Here is a 16823-nt window from a genome sequence, read left to right as displayed (position 1 = left end):
TTTCGTTGGTTTAGTTTAATTGTCAAAATAATTAAGAAAATAATTGAAATGTTTAATTGTTTTATTGTTGGTAATTAAGGGTAGGAAAAGGGGGTTGGGAAATAATTTTATATTCTAATTGTTAATTTGAATTTTAAGGTTACATTTGGATTTTTAATCTTAATTGTCGATTTAAATTGTTTATGATTAGTTAATTGTTTCGCTGTCAAGTTAATCTGGTTTATTATCTTTAGGAAATTGATTAATTGTTAACCTTGTAGTTTGTTAGCTATCAAATGTGATAAACTTTGAATCAATTAAGGTGACAATCTAATTTAATCAATGTTTAACTTATTAATCTATGGGAACAATTAACCAACAGGTCTTATAATTGGTTAATAAAAATGGATAATATTTAATTGTTCACAATTAACCAAAGTTATTAGTGTTGATCAGGTAATTGTTGTTACAATTCAAGGACTAATTGTATATTAATTATTAATAACTATTTACTTTTAACCATAACCAATGTTAATCAATTAATTAGTTAATTATTGATAAATTTTTTTTTCTCAATCTCCTTATCAGCTTAATAGATTCAATCACAGCTAATAATATTTAACAATTAACTTTTGCTATTTAATCATCAAATGATTTATTGAAAACAAATGATTTCATTTTCTAATGATTCATCAACTTTCAATGGTAACAATTAACTTTTCATTTAACTCTGGTTATTATTTAATTTCGTTCAAATCAAAACCTTGAAATTTTTTCAACAAATTTAATTTAATTTGATTGTAAAAGAAAATCAAAAATAAACTAAACTTTAAATGTTAATCGAATCAAAAGTAATTCAATTGTTTCTAAATGTGTTTTATTTTTCCTTTTCTCTTAATTTAATTTGATTCTAATTCTTTCGAAACTTTAATAACAATTAATTTTCGAAAATAATTTTCCATTAATTTCGAAACAATTTTCGAAATTTGAATTTAGAGGTTAATCGAGTTTTAGTTTTCTCTTTTCTCACCAGATGTCAATAGAGTTTCGGTTATGCGCTGAGAAAATTTTTCTCTCTGATAGTTGATCGGTTTTCTTTGAACTTTTTGATTGTGAATTTAATTTGATTTAATTGTTTTCTTTTCTAATTAACTGGTTATCTTTTTTAATCATGGTAAGTAGTTTATGGTTCATTCTATGGGTTAACGGTTATGACAATTGTCTTTTCTCTTTTAATAGGCTCGTCGTTATGATACCAGAACAACTATTTTCTCACCTGAAGGTAAGGGTTTTCTCTTTATCCATAAATTGCTGCATCATGTCAGTGTTTATATAACTATGATTTACTTTGAATCTTTTTCTTTTTCCAATGTTTGTTTGTATTAATTTTTCTCATTTTTACCGTTTATTTTACACCAACAGGGAGACTTTACCAGGTTGAATATGCAATGGAAGCTATTGGTCATGCTGGTACCTGTCTTGGTATCTTGGCTTCAGATGGAATAGTTTTAGCTGCTGAAAGGAGAAATACTAATAAATTGCTTGATGAAGCTTTTTCTGCTGAGAAAATTTACAAGCTTCATGAGTATGTTGATTTAGTTGTTGTCAAGTTAATGATTTGTGTGTCAAATCAAAAGGAAAATGTCATGGGTTTACTGGACATCATTTTCTTTTTGTCTTGTCTATTCTTATTTTTAGAAAACAATTTAGTTTTTCTTTCTATTTAATCTTTTCCTCTTGTAATTTTTCCTTTATCCTTTAGTGATATGGCTTGTAGTGTTGCCGGTATTACTTCTGATGCTAACGTTCTTACCAATGAACTTCGTCAGATTGCTCAGCGATATCTTTTACAATTCGGAGAAAGCATACCCTGTGAGAGATTAGTTAGTCATCTTTGTGATATCAAACAAGCGTACACTCAGTATGGTGGTAAACGACCATTTGGTGTTTCTATCCTTTACATGGGATGGGATCGTCATCATGGATTCCAATTATACCAATCTGATCCAAGTGGAAATTATGGCGGATGGAAAGCTACATGCATTGGTAATAACAGTGCCGCTGCAGTGTCCATGTTGAAACAAGATTATAAAGAAGGACAAACCAATCTTGATCAAGCCTTAGCTCTTGCTGTTAAAGTTCTTAGCAAAACTCTAGATATGAACAAGTTAACTACAGATAAATGTAAGTAAAAAAACATGACAACAAACAATTATACCAATGGCTCTTTAAATTGAATCTGATTTATTGCTATAATTGACCGAAAACAAGAAAAACAATTCATATCGATGACCAAATGGACAATCGAATCGTATTACCTGTTTTACAATTTATCCTCAATTATCTTGGTACTTTGACAATTAACTAATGTATTTCTTTTTTTTTCCTCTTCCATTCGAACTACTTTTCTAACAGTGGAAATTGCTACTTTAACCCGTGTCAACAATGGAACTAAAATTCGTGTTCTAACACACGCAGAAGTGGAAAAATTAATCAAGGCATTCGAAGTGGAGGAAGAAGCTCGAATTAAAAAAGAGAAAGAAGAAAAAGAGAGAAAACAACATGCTGAAAAAGAAAAATCCAAGTGATGATTTTTTATTTCTACCGATAAACATTACAAAAATTCAATACACAAAAAAATAAATACTCTTCCAGAGTAATTACTTTATAACAATTAAAAGAGGATGAAACTTTTGTTATAAATTAAAGGAGAAACAAAAAGTTCTAACGACTATTTCGGATTCTATAACATCAACTATCAAATCAATTGTTCCAATATCGGGAATATGTTCACTCTAATGGTTTACCCTTAACAAAAAGGACAACATACACACTTATGTTAAAAATCATAAATCGTTTTCATCAAATTCACAAATATGGAAATAATTGATTCTCTCTAACAATTTAAATGATGGATCATTAGTAACCACTTTAAAGTTGAGAGATTCAGTAAATTCAGTAAGTGTAATTACATGATGGTTAAGTGTCGATCAAAAACTTTTATCATTTATTTTCTCTCTCTCTCTCCTTCCTATCAAACTGATTTCTTACTTTTTTTAAAAAAAAGAGAAAAAAAAGTTTAAATTGTCGAGAAAAAGAAAAATATCAAAAGCGAGTAGCATAAACTACTCAAGAATTATTATCAACAAATATGTTTAAATCTACCCGAGAAAAAAAATTCAGTTAATGCTTTTTGACTTAAACTTTTTGCTTCTCTTCTCCTATAAGTAATATAATAATAGAAAAATGTATTAAAAAAGACACGAAAAAGTGGCTTCTTTTCTCGAAAAAGAAGAGAAAAAGTTCTACTCGATGTTTTCGCAATCGAATAAAATTGTTATTTGTTCCTCTTGATATAGAGAAATAAAAAACATCTCAAGAAAAAGAGGAAGACACAAATAAAGAAAAGAGGTGATATCTTGAAGATGAACTGAAAAAAAGATTAACGGTAAATGGGACGAAAACTGAACAGAGTTAAAAGGTTATAAACCTAATTGTTGTCTTGGGATGTTACTCAAAACAATCTTGTCTCTCTCTCTCTCTCTCTCTGTGTCTTTGTCTTTTATTCATCTTCCCAAGTATCATCAATATCATCTTTGGCTCCTTCATGAAAGGGAAGTAACATTTCCACACCATTGAAGAGTAAATCAAGCGATTTCATTTGGATGAAATATAGATAATGACAGGCAAATGAAAAGATTATGATGGTGTCGGTGGTGGAAAAGGTGCTCACTGGGCCTTTGATAGATTCGCCATCATGTTCCATTTTGCTTGCGAATTGAGAATAAAATGGTTCACCAATAGTTGCAAGAAAAAGAGACAAGGAAAAATGATGATGAGAGAATGTGAAGATGAAGATGTTGGAATGATGATTGTTTTAGATGATATAGTTTCTGTTGTTTCCTTTTCCTTTACCAAAGAGATGGTGTTAACTAGCTCGTGAGACCATAATGGATGGTAAAGTGTTCCTACGAATACGGTTGTCTTCACATATTATCAATTCGATTCTAAACAAGTTGATCTGATTTGTTTTACATTCTAAAGGGATGGATAAGTTATCATCTCCTTCACCAATTTGATATGAATCTTTGTCTCATTTCCATTGTTTCTCCAATTTAGTCCTTCATTGTTTTTCTATTCTTCACTTTGGCCTCTTTTTCTGACTTCTCTTCTCCATCCAGTTAGATGATTCAGTCCATGGTAATGAAAGAACAAGATTCTTCAAGAAATTTCCTTTTCTCTCTCTCCAAGTCCAATCCACTTTTCCTTCTAATTCCATTTGCATTAACTCTCGACAGCTATTAATTGCTTGAAAGAGTAAATTAGTTGTTTCACTGATGGAAAATAAGCAGCTTAGTATGATGATAATGATGATGTTAATGATAATACAAATGATGATGGTTCATTAGGTGCAAGGCCAACTCGTTAATTGAACCCCATTACCAAATTATTTTTTCTCTTCTTTTAGTCAGGGAGACAAAGGAAAACGATAATAATATTCACCAATATCACTCTTAGTAGCATTCTAATTGTGTGTGTTACAATTAATCATTAGAATAATAATATTCCAGCAAATTGTTGATTATCGGCGAGATTATTTGTCTCTGGGTTGATTTAATTTAATCTTAAAACTGTTTCCTCTTCAATTGGTGTTCAACTGGTTCATCTTAATTTCCAACAAAATGTCAACCAGTTGAGGAGAGAAAAATTAACAACAATTAACAAGGAAGGAGAAAGAAAAGGAAAAACAGTTAAGTCAACAAGAATTTTCTAAATTAGGGAAGAGAGGACACAATTTAAAAACACTTTCATGTGTGTGAAAATCACATAATTAATTAATTAATCAAAGTTAATCCATCAACTGGAAAGACTTTGTAAATGTTTCAAAATGAATTTATCAAAACAGAAACGAAGGGAAAATAAAAAGAAAGACAAAAAGAAAGAACAATCGATTGGCGCTCAATTTAAAGAAAAGAAATTAATTTAATTTAATTATCATTTACATTGGAATCTCTTAATTATTAGCAAATTAATGAATAAACAATAAATTGATTGGGATTCAGAAATAGAAACATAATCAATCTGATAGAAGGGGTTGAATAGGATAACCAAATTAACTTATCAACTTTCAGTCGGAATCATTAATTATCACTCAGATTAATCAATTAATTGTAATCACAATTATCTCAACTAATCAATAGATCAGCAAATATATTATTTATTCACATTGATAAGATTAACAATTAACATTGAATTAGGATATAGTAGATGATGAGATAATCATATGTTGTTGTTGTTGTTGTTGTATTATTTGCATTGGGAGGAAAGTTAATTGTAAACATCAAGTTAATTGTTATTAATTACGTATGAAAATAGTTAAGGACAATTAAGATAATCAATTTAGGTTTTATCTGTATTTAGTTTATTTTATTATATTATATAGAGATAAAGATTGTAACATTTTCAATATCAGCATTTATTGATCCAGTTAATCAATCAGTTAATTGAAATCAATCAAAAAGGGGAAACATGTTAATCACAATTGAAGATTGGATGATTAATTTAATTCAATTGCAAACTGATTCCAATTAAACTAATTTCATTGTTCAACTATTTCTATTCCATATCATCATCATGATCAAAGTTAATTCAGTTAGTCTTTTGTTAATCATAATAATGATAATATAAGAAAACAGAATTAACTTAATTCATGTAACAATCAACATCTTTCATCAATCTTATCATATAAAAGGATAAGATTTTTTTTCATCATCTTTTTTTTATCATCTTCATCATCCAGGGTAAATTTAATCTCTATAATGATGAAGATGAAGATGAAGATGAGGATGAGGATGAAAAAGAAAAAAGAATTTTTTTTCATCTTTTCTTTGGTTCTTTTCATTGAAAACTTTTGTTTCCATTACAATTGTTGTTGTCATCAAACCAATTAATTAATTAACTTGGCAAACTTATGATACAATTAACTTGATTATTACATTCGCTATGTGTGATTAGTTAATTGTTAGTCTCTCAAGTTTATTTGATTGATTAGATTGATTTGAAATGTCTCTTGGTTCATTTTGTTTATTTAATTTAATCAATTTGTTTTAATCAATTGTTTATGTTACCAATTTGATTGTCAACAATTTAATTTGTTCACCCTCAGGGTAATGTTTACTTTTTTATTATTTTGATTACGATTAAATTGGATCAATACAATTAGTTGATTATTAATTATCCTCATATTAGTTTAAGTATATAACCTTTGAAACTTAATCAACAACAATCAGTGGAAATGTTATTTACAATTTAATTCAATTGGTTAATTTAGTTGTATATCTAATAGACAACAATTATATTTTTACAATCTAATTTAGCCACTTGATTAGTATTATTGGAAAGGTAAATATAAAGTTAATTATGATCAGTTAGTTAACCAGAATCGTAATAACTTTCATCATGATTAGTTGATTTGATTCAATTTATGAACAATGATCAATAGAATCACTTACAGAAAAAAATAGATCATCGAACTTGTATTAGAACTTTTTTCTCTCGATTTTTTCAACAATCGAAGAAATAATTTTTTAAATTGTTACAATTTTCATCCCTCTAAAATCAAGTAGTTTAAAAAATGATCATCGTTAAATTGTTGTTAAATCATTTAACTGCGAGTGAAACAATTTAAAAGCTTTTAGATTCACTTTTCAAAGCTTTTAAATGTCTATTGGAAACCATTAGTAGTTCAATTGTTATAACAATTTAAATTGTAAACCGGCCAATATAATCAGCAAACCTTGTAAACAATTAAGTATCATGATTTGAATAAATTAATTGTCCACAGAAAATATTATTCTCAAACTGAATTAACTTTGAAAATAACATTCAACTTTTACTCCAGCAACAAACAAAATTTAAATTGTTTGTTCAACTAATTGTAAACAATTAATTGTAATTATATTCACAGGGAGTGAGTTAGTATTTTTTCCTGGTTATTTACATGGTTAACTAATTGTTAGTTAAAAAAATGACAAATACAAACACAATCAGCATGATAGTTAGTTAAATGATTCGTGAATGAATATACAACATGATGAATTTTTTTTCACTCAACATTTAGCTCAGAATTTTGAGAAAAAAAAATCCCATTCATTATAATGATAATCAAGACAACAATTAAGTTAATGATGATACTCACTATCATGGGAGGTTAAACTGATTACATTTAGTTAACCATAATTGTTTAATAATGTTATCTAATCATAAGTAAATTGTGATCACATTGTTTTCACCTAGAAAATGTCAACAATCAAGGAAACTCATCTCATCCATAAAAATTAAAACAATTAAGATAATAAGCCAACCATAATTATCTTAATCACGACAATTAAGTTTCTAGAAAAAAAAGTTTTCCAATAAAAAAAAGTTAAAACTTGAAACTCCATTGAAATTGATTGATTGTTGATAGCAAATATTATTTTCCAATGCAAGTGAATCAACAATAAACAAGTTGAATATTAAATTAAACTAAATTAAGTAACAATTGAGTGAGACAATTTAATGATTATCATCAATGTAATATGATTAAAATCGTTTAATCAAATCAAGTTGATTTTTTTTTCGAAAGAAAAATTTTTTTTAAAGTTTCATTGAAAAAATAACATTAGAACTCGAGATTGATGAGGCTTATCATCATCTTCCCACTCCCAACATTGTCATCATATCCTGATGATGATAATGATGATGATGATGATGATGATAATCTGAATAGTTACTTTAAAAAATGGCGTAAAAAATTGAATTCAAATTGGCGTTGAAAAAGCAATTAAATTAAACTAAGTATTAGTAAAGTAATTACGAGACAAATTTAATTTGCTTCCATTGATGAAAACAATCAGTTAGATTTTGTTAACAATTTAAACGCTAAATTGACATAGTCATGATGATCAGTTGGGAAAACAATTTAATTTAATCAACATCATTGATTTTATTTATCAGCCTTAGTCACAATTACCCAGGGACTTTAATTGTTGTCTCTCAATTACATTATAATATATGATGAGAGTTTCTTAATTGTGGTTGATAATTGTTGCAAAGAAAAAAGTTTTTTTTTTCCTTAACGATAATCATTCATTAATTAGTATTAATTGTCTCTTTTTATTTACTCTCTAATTAAGTTAATTTTTTCTCCTTTCTCTCTCTATCATTAAAATAATTAAGGTAAATCAATGAACATTCATCTAATAACAATCAATACGATTGATTGATTGAATGAAACAATAAGAGTAAAAGTTAAAATTGATTACTGAAAGTGTTTCAATTTAAATCTTATGAGAATTGGAAATGATTTTGATTAAATTGTGAATTTGTATGATTATTAATATTATTGGTTGGAAAAGTGATACAATACTATTGATGATGATAAATTGATTTGTTGTTTTTACAATCAAATCAATTGATTGTAACAACTAACACCAATCTAGCTTATGGTTATAATCAATCAACTAACAAGTTACACTCTCGTTATCCAATTGACAATCAAATGCTAAGTCTTTTTCAATATAATAAACATTTGATTGCTCATTTAATGATAATCATCATGATCAAGTAAAAAGGGTAAGTAAAGATGATGAAAGAAGATAAATTTATCCTCCTTTTCATCCTCATCCTCATCTTCATCCCTCTAATTGACATTACTCTTTTTTCCCTAAATTGTTACAATCAATCTTATTACTCGATTACTGTTAAAACTATTGTCTCTCATTCATTTCATATTAATATTGATTTAGTTGTAACATTTAAGATTGTTAATGGAAATCATCATCATCGTCATCCAATTGATGATTTCAATTCTAATTGTTTAACATGATTAAATTAACTTGTCATTTGGATGTTACAATCATTTTCTTAGCATTTTATTGATCCAATTAATTTCTAATCATTATGATTATTACAATCACAGAAATAATTGAAAACATTGACCATGAAAAGAAAAGTAAACAACAACAATCAATGGAGAAATGATTAGTATTTGTAATTAACAAATTGAAATGAAATGATTGAGAATAAGAGTAAAGAAAAAAAGTTGATCAAATTCGTGAGTTGATCTGATCAATTGAATATTGAATAACAATCATGGAACTTTAAAAAGAAAGAGAAAAAGAAAGAGGAATAAAATTCTCTGGGAGTGATTATATTGATCTATGATTGGCTGAGACTCTTTTCTGTGGGAGGGAAAAAGGTGGAGTTTATTGTTGTTCTATAATTTGATTAGAACAATTGAGACTCGAACTATAATCCACTCGAAATGATCTAAGATCTAAACGAGAGGACGAAAAAATCGAGATCATTTTTCAAGGAGAAAACAAATTATTTCCAAGTGAATCAGTTTCTCTTTGATTACTGATAATGTAACATTGAGATAGAAAAACAAGTTGATAACAATCAGGAAGAAGAAAAAAATAATAAACAGTAACAATTAACTTTCGATTTATTTTAATCATCGATTTGTAATCGTGATTTGTGATAAGTGTTTATCATTTTTTTTCTGTGGTTTTTAATTGTTTCTTTGTTGATTTGATTCGCAATGGAACAATTAACCGAATTTGTTAACAAATCAATGACATGTGAAAGGTTATCACAATTATCAACAACAACGATAAATGGTAACAACAATCAGGGATTATCTTTATCATCAACTGCATCTTTATCTTCATCATCTTCCTCATCTTCATCCTCATCATCTTCCTCTTCATCCTCTTCCTGTTTCACTTCATTAACATCATTTCCAATTGTTAATTTAAGTTCAAACAATAATGCAAATGGATTAACAAATGGTTCTGGATTAACGGGTTTATCTTCATCATCATCTCCATCAGCAAACACAACAACAACAACAACAACAGCAACAACACCATCAACATCAACAGCGGTGGCAGCGGCTGCGGCTGCGGCTGCTGCGTTTATCAAGTCAAGCTCATCTCTTAATCCATTTAATCATCTCTTTAATCCGGCCTTTCATCATTCACGATTATCATCAACTGGATCTACAAGAAATAAATTCAATCGTCCACCCGGTCTACCAAGCCCTCCACCCTCTCCACTTGCCCCGCCGCCGCCATCATTCAAGCTGCAATGTGCAATCGGATTAAATTCATCACCATCATCATCTAATCACTTTAATAACAATAACAATCAACGTCCAGAAACATCAGATTCAATTGAAAGCGACAATGATGATAACAGTAAAGACTCAAGAGGTAAATGAAAATGAAATTAAAATTTAATTCTTTTCCTTAATCACAATTAACTTATTTCAGGAACTTGTTTATCGCCCGGAAATTACTCTCCAGGTAAAATGAAAGCCGATATTAGTGTTGATGATATCGGCGAAAATAAATGTCCCTCTCCTGGTGAGTTTAATCGCGTTAATTACCCATAACAATCAACTAATTATCTTAATAATTTTGTACAGATAAAAAATCAACACTCCAGGTAACAACAACAACAATTAATCAAAGTACAATTAAAAACAAGATTAAAAAAGATGAAGATGAAACAAAGGACAGAAATGACGAGAAATTGTTCGAGAAATTAACTAATGGTTCCAATATTGATTCTAATTATAATGGTTCATCTATACAACAATTAACTTGTCGAACTGCTCAAAATATTCACCATCATCATTCCCAGCAATCAATTAACAACAATCAACAATCTCAGGGGAAAGTTAAACAGCGTCGATCTCGAACTAATTTTACTTTAGATCAATTGAATGAACTCGAACGTCTTTTCGATGAGACTCATTATCCTGATGCTTTTATGAGAGAGGAATTAAGTCAACGACTTGGATTATCCGAGGCTCGAGTTCAGGTAAATCAACAATTAATCTCTAATCAACCTAATCACTTTCCCTTTTCCAACAATCAAAGTCTCTAATTTGATTATCATTTGTGGTTACATCAAAATCCTCCACTCGTCAAACTTAATCTTAATATTTGATTGATGGATTGGATTTGATTGTAATCGTAATTGGTTGGATATTAATTGATTAGCTTGTCAACAACCAGTAATTTAATTATCATCAAAATTGATGATAATTATTTATCATTTATAATTAGTCTCAATATTGATTATTATTATTGTAAAGAGATATTTTTTTTAATCATTTATAATTTAGCCTTTCAAGTTAATTAATAAGTGATGAAATTATTATCATATAATGGTTACAATTAATATCTTTAATGTTATCTGAGATAATTAATTAATCAGTTATGATAATAGTTGATTAAATTGTAGATGATGATGATCAATTGAATTGATTTTTAGGTTTAATTGATTGGATGAATATAAAGTAAATCAATTAAATCAACTGATGATATAAATTATTTATCCTTTTCATTGGATTTTGATGATTATCATGATAATGATTAACAAGTGATAATAGTTAACGATAGTTAATTTAATCAAAACCAATTAAGTTGATTGGAAATTAAATCTCGATAAAAAGGAAAATGTAATCTACTAGAAATTTACTTTTGCCAATCAACTAATAGATTAACACGTAAAAGTAAATTAATCCAACAATTAATCCTTTCTAAATGTTTTCCAATGCAAAATTGACAATTAAATTGGGAAACAATGACAACAGTTAAATCAACAATTTAATATCATATTCAAAAGTGCAAGTGATAATTATCACAAGGAAATTAAATTAAAATGTGATTATATGATGATGATGACCGCTAATTTGGTTAATAGCAATTGTTAATGTTAGCCAATTATCCGATTGCAATATAAACTGGCGACTGTGATTATCTTGATTATTAGAAACAATTTAGTTGATTTAATGATAATGGTCCAGTTTCTGTTGACAGTAATCTTTTTAATCAGTTTAATGGACCACAGAGGATATAATCTTCATCTTGAATCCCACCTCATCCTCATCCTCATCACCACCCACTCACCCTCCATCCTCATCCTCATCCTCATCCTTATCTCCATCCTCATCTTCATCCCTCATCCTAATCATTACCACATTTTGATAGTACAATCAAAGTCCATAATAAATTGTTGTTATCATCATTTATATGATTATCTTTTCCTTTCACTCCAACACTTGCAACTTAATCCAATTGGGAGTTAATAGTAATCATCATGATACTAATCATAATATGAAAATCTACTTTGATGATTATAATTGAATTAACTTATTAACGATTATAGTGATAACAATGAGTGTAATTTATTTATTTACCAATTTAATCATTGATTCATTTTAATTTAAACCCTTAAATTGTTACCTTCTTTATTTTAATCGTAACAGTTTCTTACCTGAACAAAACTTTTTCACCAACAATTGTAATAAAAACATTAAATTAGTTTAATTGTTTTCTTTCACATCATCATCATTATCATTCATATTGTCATTCTGATGATGATTGTTTATAATCAATTGATTATATTTATATACATTTCTCTTCATACTATTAATCAATTAGATACCAAGAGGTAATTAAATTAACTATTATTTATCATGACAATAGTTTCCATCTTTACTCTCGACCCTTTTAATCATATTATCATGATTATCGTTAATTTGATTGTTAACAATTTACCCTGAAGGGGTTTCCTAGTAGATTTATATACTTTTTTTTCATTGATGATAAACAACAATAAATGATTAAGATGATTATAAATGTTTATCTAACAACAATCAAATTGTGAATGAATAAGTTGCTCTCTCTTTTTTAATGTTGATATATGATTAGCATGATGATGATTAAGAAACTGCAACTGAAACCATGATTAGAGTAAACAACAATCAGGTTTCATCACAATTTATCACAATCATCTAACTAGAAATCAATATTAACATGTTTTCTGATATACTGATTGTTTCCATTGATTGTAATCAATGTTAATTCAGTAATAAATCAATCAATCAAACTAAATAAACAAAGAAACAAAACAACATCGGAAAACAAAACAACCGACACGTAGATTCAAATTGCGCCTCAAGGCAATTAATTCAATTTTTACAATCAAATCAATAGACAATCAATAAGATAAACAATTGAATTCAGGAATTACCGTTATTAATTATAATCAACTGATCAATTGAACATGTTAATTGTCAATATCTCTTTAGGTTTGGTTTCAAAATCGTCGAGCCAAATGTCGTAAGCACGAGAGTCAATTACAAAAGAGTAAGAAAACTTTTAATTGTTTGTTTTTCTCCGTCTACAATCAGCTAATTGTTGTTCTGATTTTAATTTTAATTAGCTGGTTTAATTATGTCATCTTCAGCCACTTCTACGACAATTGAATCATCAAGAATCGCTCCTTATATTAATGTTAATTCATCACCAACTCCACCGAGATTATTATCTGGACAATCAACACCCACTCCGACTGACTCATCAAGGTTTCCCACCGCCATGTTACCCACCTCAGGTAAAATAATTGATTAAATAAGGATAATTATGTTCTAGATTAACTAATTGTTTACTTTCCTTGTTAATTGTTTCCCTTTGATCAGGAGTTGCCTCTCATTATTTACAATTTGCAACTGATCCAGCCTTAATCGCGGCGGCTCATCATTATGCTGCCGCTGCTGCTGTCTCAGCTAATGCAGCCTCTGCCACCGGCGGGTTTTTATTTTACCATCCCACTCATCCTGCTCATCCCTTCAGCTTATCCGCTTTATTAGCCGCTGAAAGATTTACTAATAAAAACTCATCAATAGCTGAGCTAAGGATGAAGGCTCAAAAACACACCGCTGCTCTTGGATTATGATTTAACCACTTTTATCATCGACAATTAATTTAGTTTAACAATTAACTAATCATGATTAACTTCAAACTCTCTCAAGTCTTTTATTATTATTATTATTGATAAAAAAATCTCCAAATGTTGATCTCAAATCAATTTTTTCCCTTCTTTGTTAATATAAATTATTATTAGAAAAATTAATCACAATTAAAACTTAGAATTACAATGTTAAACTGATTTACTAAATTAAGATGGTTACAATTACTGTATAATTAGTGTAATCATGAAAAAAATCTCATTATTTAGATTTGATTGGCAACAATCAAGTGACAATTAAAACAAAACTATTCCTTTGAATCATAATCAATACATGATCAATATCATTTAAATTACTTACAACAATCAAGGTAAGTTTTGAACAATTAAACTAATCATTTGATTTACTTAATATAAGTTTGCTTGATTTTATTTGATTTAACTGTTAAATAATTAATTGTGAACTAATTTGATTACAATGTTTTCCTTTTTGTTGTTGTTATGATTTATGATCAATTATTATTAATAAACAATTTACTCAATGATAATATTAATCATAAACAATTTAGAAAATTGTAAACTAAATCAAATCAAATAGAAAGTTAAAATCGACGTGATTCAATGTTATAGATTTAATTTTGTTTTATTCTAAATTGTTTTGTAATAATTTAGTAGCAAATGACCAACAATCAAATGATCAATAATTCAATTGTAAATCATAATCATGAACAATAACCAATGTTGATAATCATCATGATTGTTTTTACCAAATGATTTATGATTTAAATTGTTAAAAGATAATCAAGTTTTTTATATTGAATCACGTTCCAAATCAATTGGTCAATTGTTTACTCTTATTAAATTATTAGGATCATCATGATTTATTATCATTTGATTGTAAACTTTGTTATTTTATTAAATAACAATCACAATTAGATAAATAATATTTATAATTTCATTTATTTTCTTCACTTTAACCCTTAATTTTATTTTCTAATTCATTAAATTGAAGTTGATTTCATTTCTTTCTTACTGAATTAATCCCTCCCTTCATCTTGGATTAACAATTAACAATAATCCTCGTTGATTATATTGATCTTTTCTTCATTAAATAATCAACTTTTCAATATTTTCTCATGTTAATCTTCATTCTCTATCAATTGCTGATTGATTTTGTGCAAGAAATTTATCCATTAAGATTCATCGGTTGTGGAATATGATTAATTGGTGAGAATAGTATTTTCCATGGTAAAAGTAATGGTGCTAAGCTGATGCTGTTGTGATAGCGAAGTGATAGTGTTCATGACTCTTTGTGAATGGATGAATCAATGGAAAAATTTCAATTCGAGATCAGAACTCACGGACCGATCAATGTTCATCATTTAGGTTTCCGAGGAGATGAAAATTGTTCGATTTTTGTGTTAGCAATGAACGTACATAAGCCTAATTTGAGTCTGAAGTCTTTAGACATAAGAGTTATAATTTTCTCAGATCTGTGGAGTATGGAAGTGAACATATTAACTAGATTTTCTTACCAAATAATAAGATTATTCCATAGGCTGGAAGATTTAGTTTCATGTGACAACAGTAAATCGGAATCATGGATAAAACAATTCTAAATAAGTTCGAGTCTTTTAGTGATGAATCGAACCTCAGTCAATGTTTCGATTCGAGAGATTTCATTTTCTCATAAAGTTTTCAGTGGATTTTTGTAATAAACATCCAGAAGATTAATAGACAATTTCATTAACACTTTTATCTTTATTAGTCTCTGAATGTCATCATCATCATCATCATCATCTCTCTCTCTCTCTCTCTCTAATCAATTGATTCCAGTTCTAAACTCCGACCTGTTTGTTTACCTGTAGTTTTTGAACTTTAGTGAAAAGTTTCAAGCTGATTCTAATAGTACAGCAATTGATTATATTATCGATATTTGATCATCTAATCAAAGACGATAATCATCAGTTAATTGTTAGTTTTTTGTCCAATCAATCTACTAGTAATATCTAATAGATTGATACGTTAACTGATGATTTGAGCAGCAATTTTGAATAGACTGATAACCGATGCTCGTTAATTAAGTTAAATAAAATATGCACATGAAGCCATTAGTGAGTTAATTGATTCTTAATAAGTTAATCAAACTGTAAGGAGCATAAATTTTTTTTTGCTTCTCCGATGTTACTTAACCTTTCACCTCAATGATAGTTTATCATAATTCTGACGGTTATTAAATTGCTGTTAATGACAAGAAAAAAAGTTATCACAATAATCATTAGAAGATGATGATGATTAACAACCATTATCATCTTTGGTCAAATAAAATTGATAATTTTATATGAAAAACGGACTAAGTGGTAATCAAATGATGAGTAAAGATATCGCTTTGATTAGATTGATCGAAATGGGAATAAGATTGATGAGTTGATGGTTATAAAGGATGATGAGGATGATAAAAAGAGGATGAGGATGCGGATGAGGATGAGGAGGAGAAAAGAGGAGGAGGAAATGGATGAGGAACATTTTCTTTTTTTATCTTTTCCGTTTCCCCTTTTAACATGGTCCATGTATTATTACACTTTGATTCATTCACAACTTTCAACCGATGGAAACAATTTATTGATTGTTGTCATAATCAAGATGATAATCTTCATCGTGTTAACTATAATAATAATATTATGATTACTTGATTAGCTTTAGTTGTTATATTTATTAGAGAGACAATCAAATGATTAAGGTTAATGGACTTTCATTGTTGTTATTTTTGATAAATGTTACATTAGATTACAATTAATTTGCATAATTTTTTCAATGGTTAATTGATTGATTGTTACAATTAAGTGAAACATTGAAATGATTTTGTTTTTTCTTGTCACACTCTTGAGTAATTTATTTAATTGTTGATAATAAATATTAATGCATGCGGTTAACAAGGTTATTGTTAATCATCTTGGTGATGACGATGCAATGATAATTGATTTGATTGTGAAAATTAATTGGAAAAAAAATCTTATTTGAAACAATTAACATGG

The 16823-nt window shown here is 28.1% G+C and overlaps 2 protein-coding genes across 2 annotated transcripts; both read left to right on the top strand.

The window, feature by feature from the left end:
- The first annotated feature begins 1029 nt into the window (after positions 1-1029).
- Positions 1030-2728, top strand: LOC128389393 (proteasome subunit alpha type-4-like). Its single transcript, XM_053348966.1, has 5 exons — positions 1030-1153; positions 1219-1261; positions 1402-1564; positions 1742-2163; positions 2395-2728. Exons 1-5 carry the CDS (start codon positions 1151-1153, stop codon positions 2565-2567), a joined length of 804 nt encoding a protein of 267 aa, XP_053204941.1. The 5' UTR covers positions 1030-1150; the 3' UTR covers positions 2568-2728.
- Positions 2729-9365: 6637 nt separating this feature from the next.
- On the top strand, positions 9366-13985 carry LOC128389458 (uncharacterized protein DDB_G0271670-like). The gene is made up of 6 exons (XM_053349057.1): positions 9366-10238; positions 10299-10391; positions 10454-10851; positions 13130-13187; positions 13264-13434; positions 13520-13985. Exons 1-6 carry the CDS (start codon positions 9566-9568, stop codon positions 13774-13776), a joined length of 1650 nt encoding a protein of 549 aa, XP_053205032.1. The 5' UTR covers positions 9366-9565; the 3' UTR covers positions 13777-13985.
- Positions 13986-16823: the final 2838 nt, after the last annotated feature.

Source organism: Panonychus citri, unplaced genomic scaffold, assembly GCF_014898815.1.
Source record: "Panonychus citri isolate SS breed McGregor unplaced genomic scaffold, ASM1489881v1 Contig00108, whole genome shotgun sequence".
In the NCBI taxonomy this organism is placed as follows: Eukaryota; Metazoa; Arthropoda; class Arachnida; order Trombidiformes; family Tetranychidae; genus Panonychus; species Panonychus citri.
The sequence above is the reverse complement of the archived record's forward strand: the minus strand, read 5'-3'. Positions and strand labels throughout refer to the sequence as shown.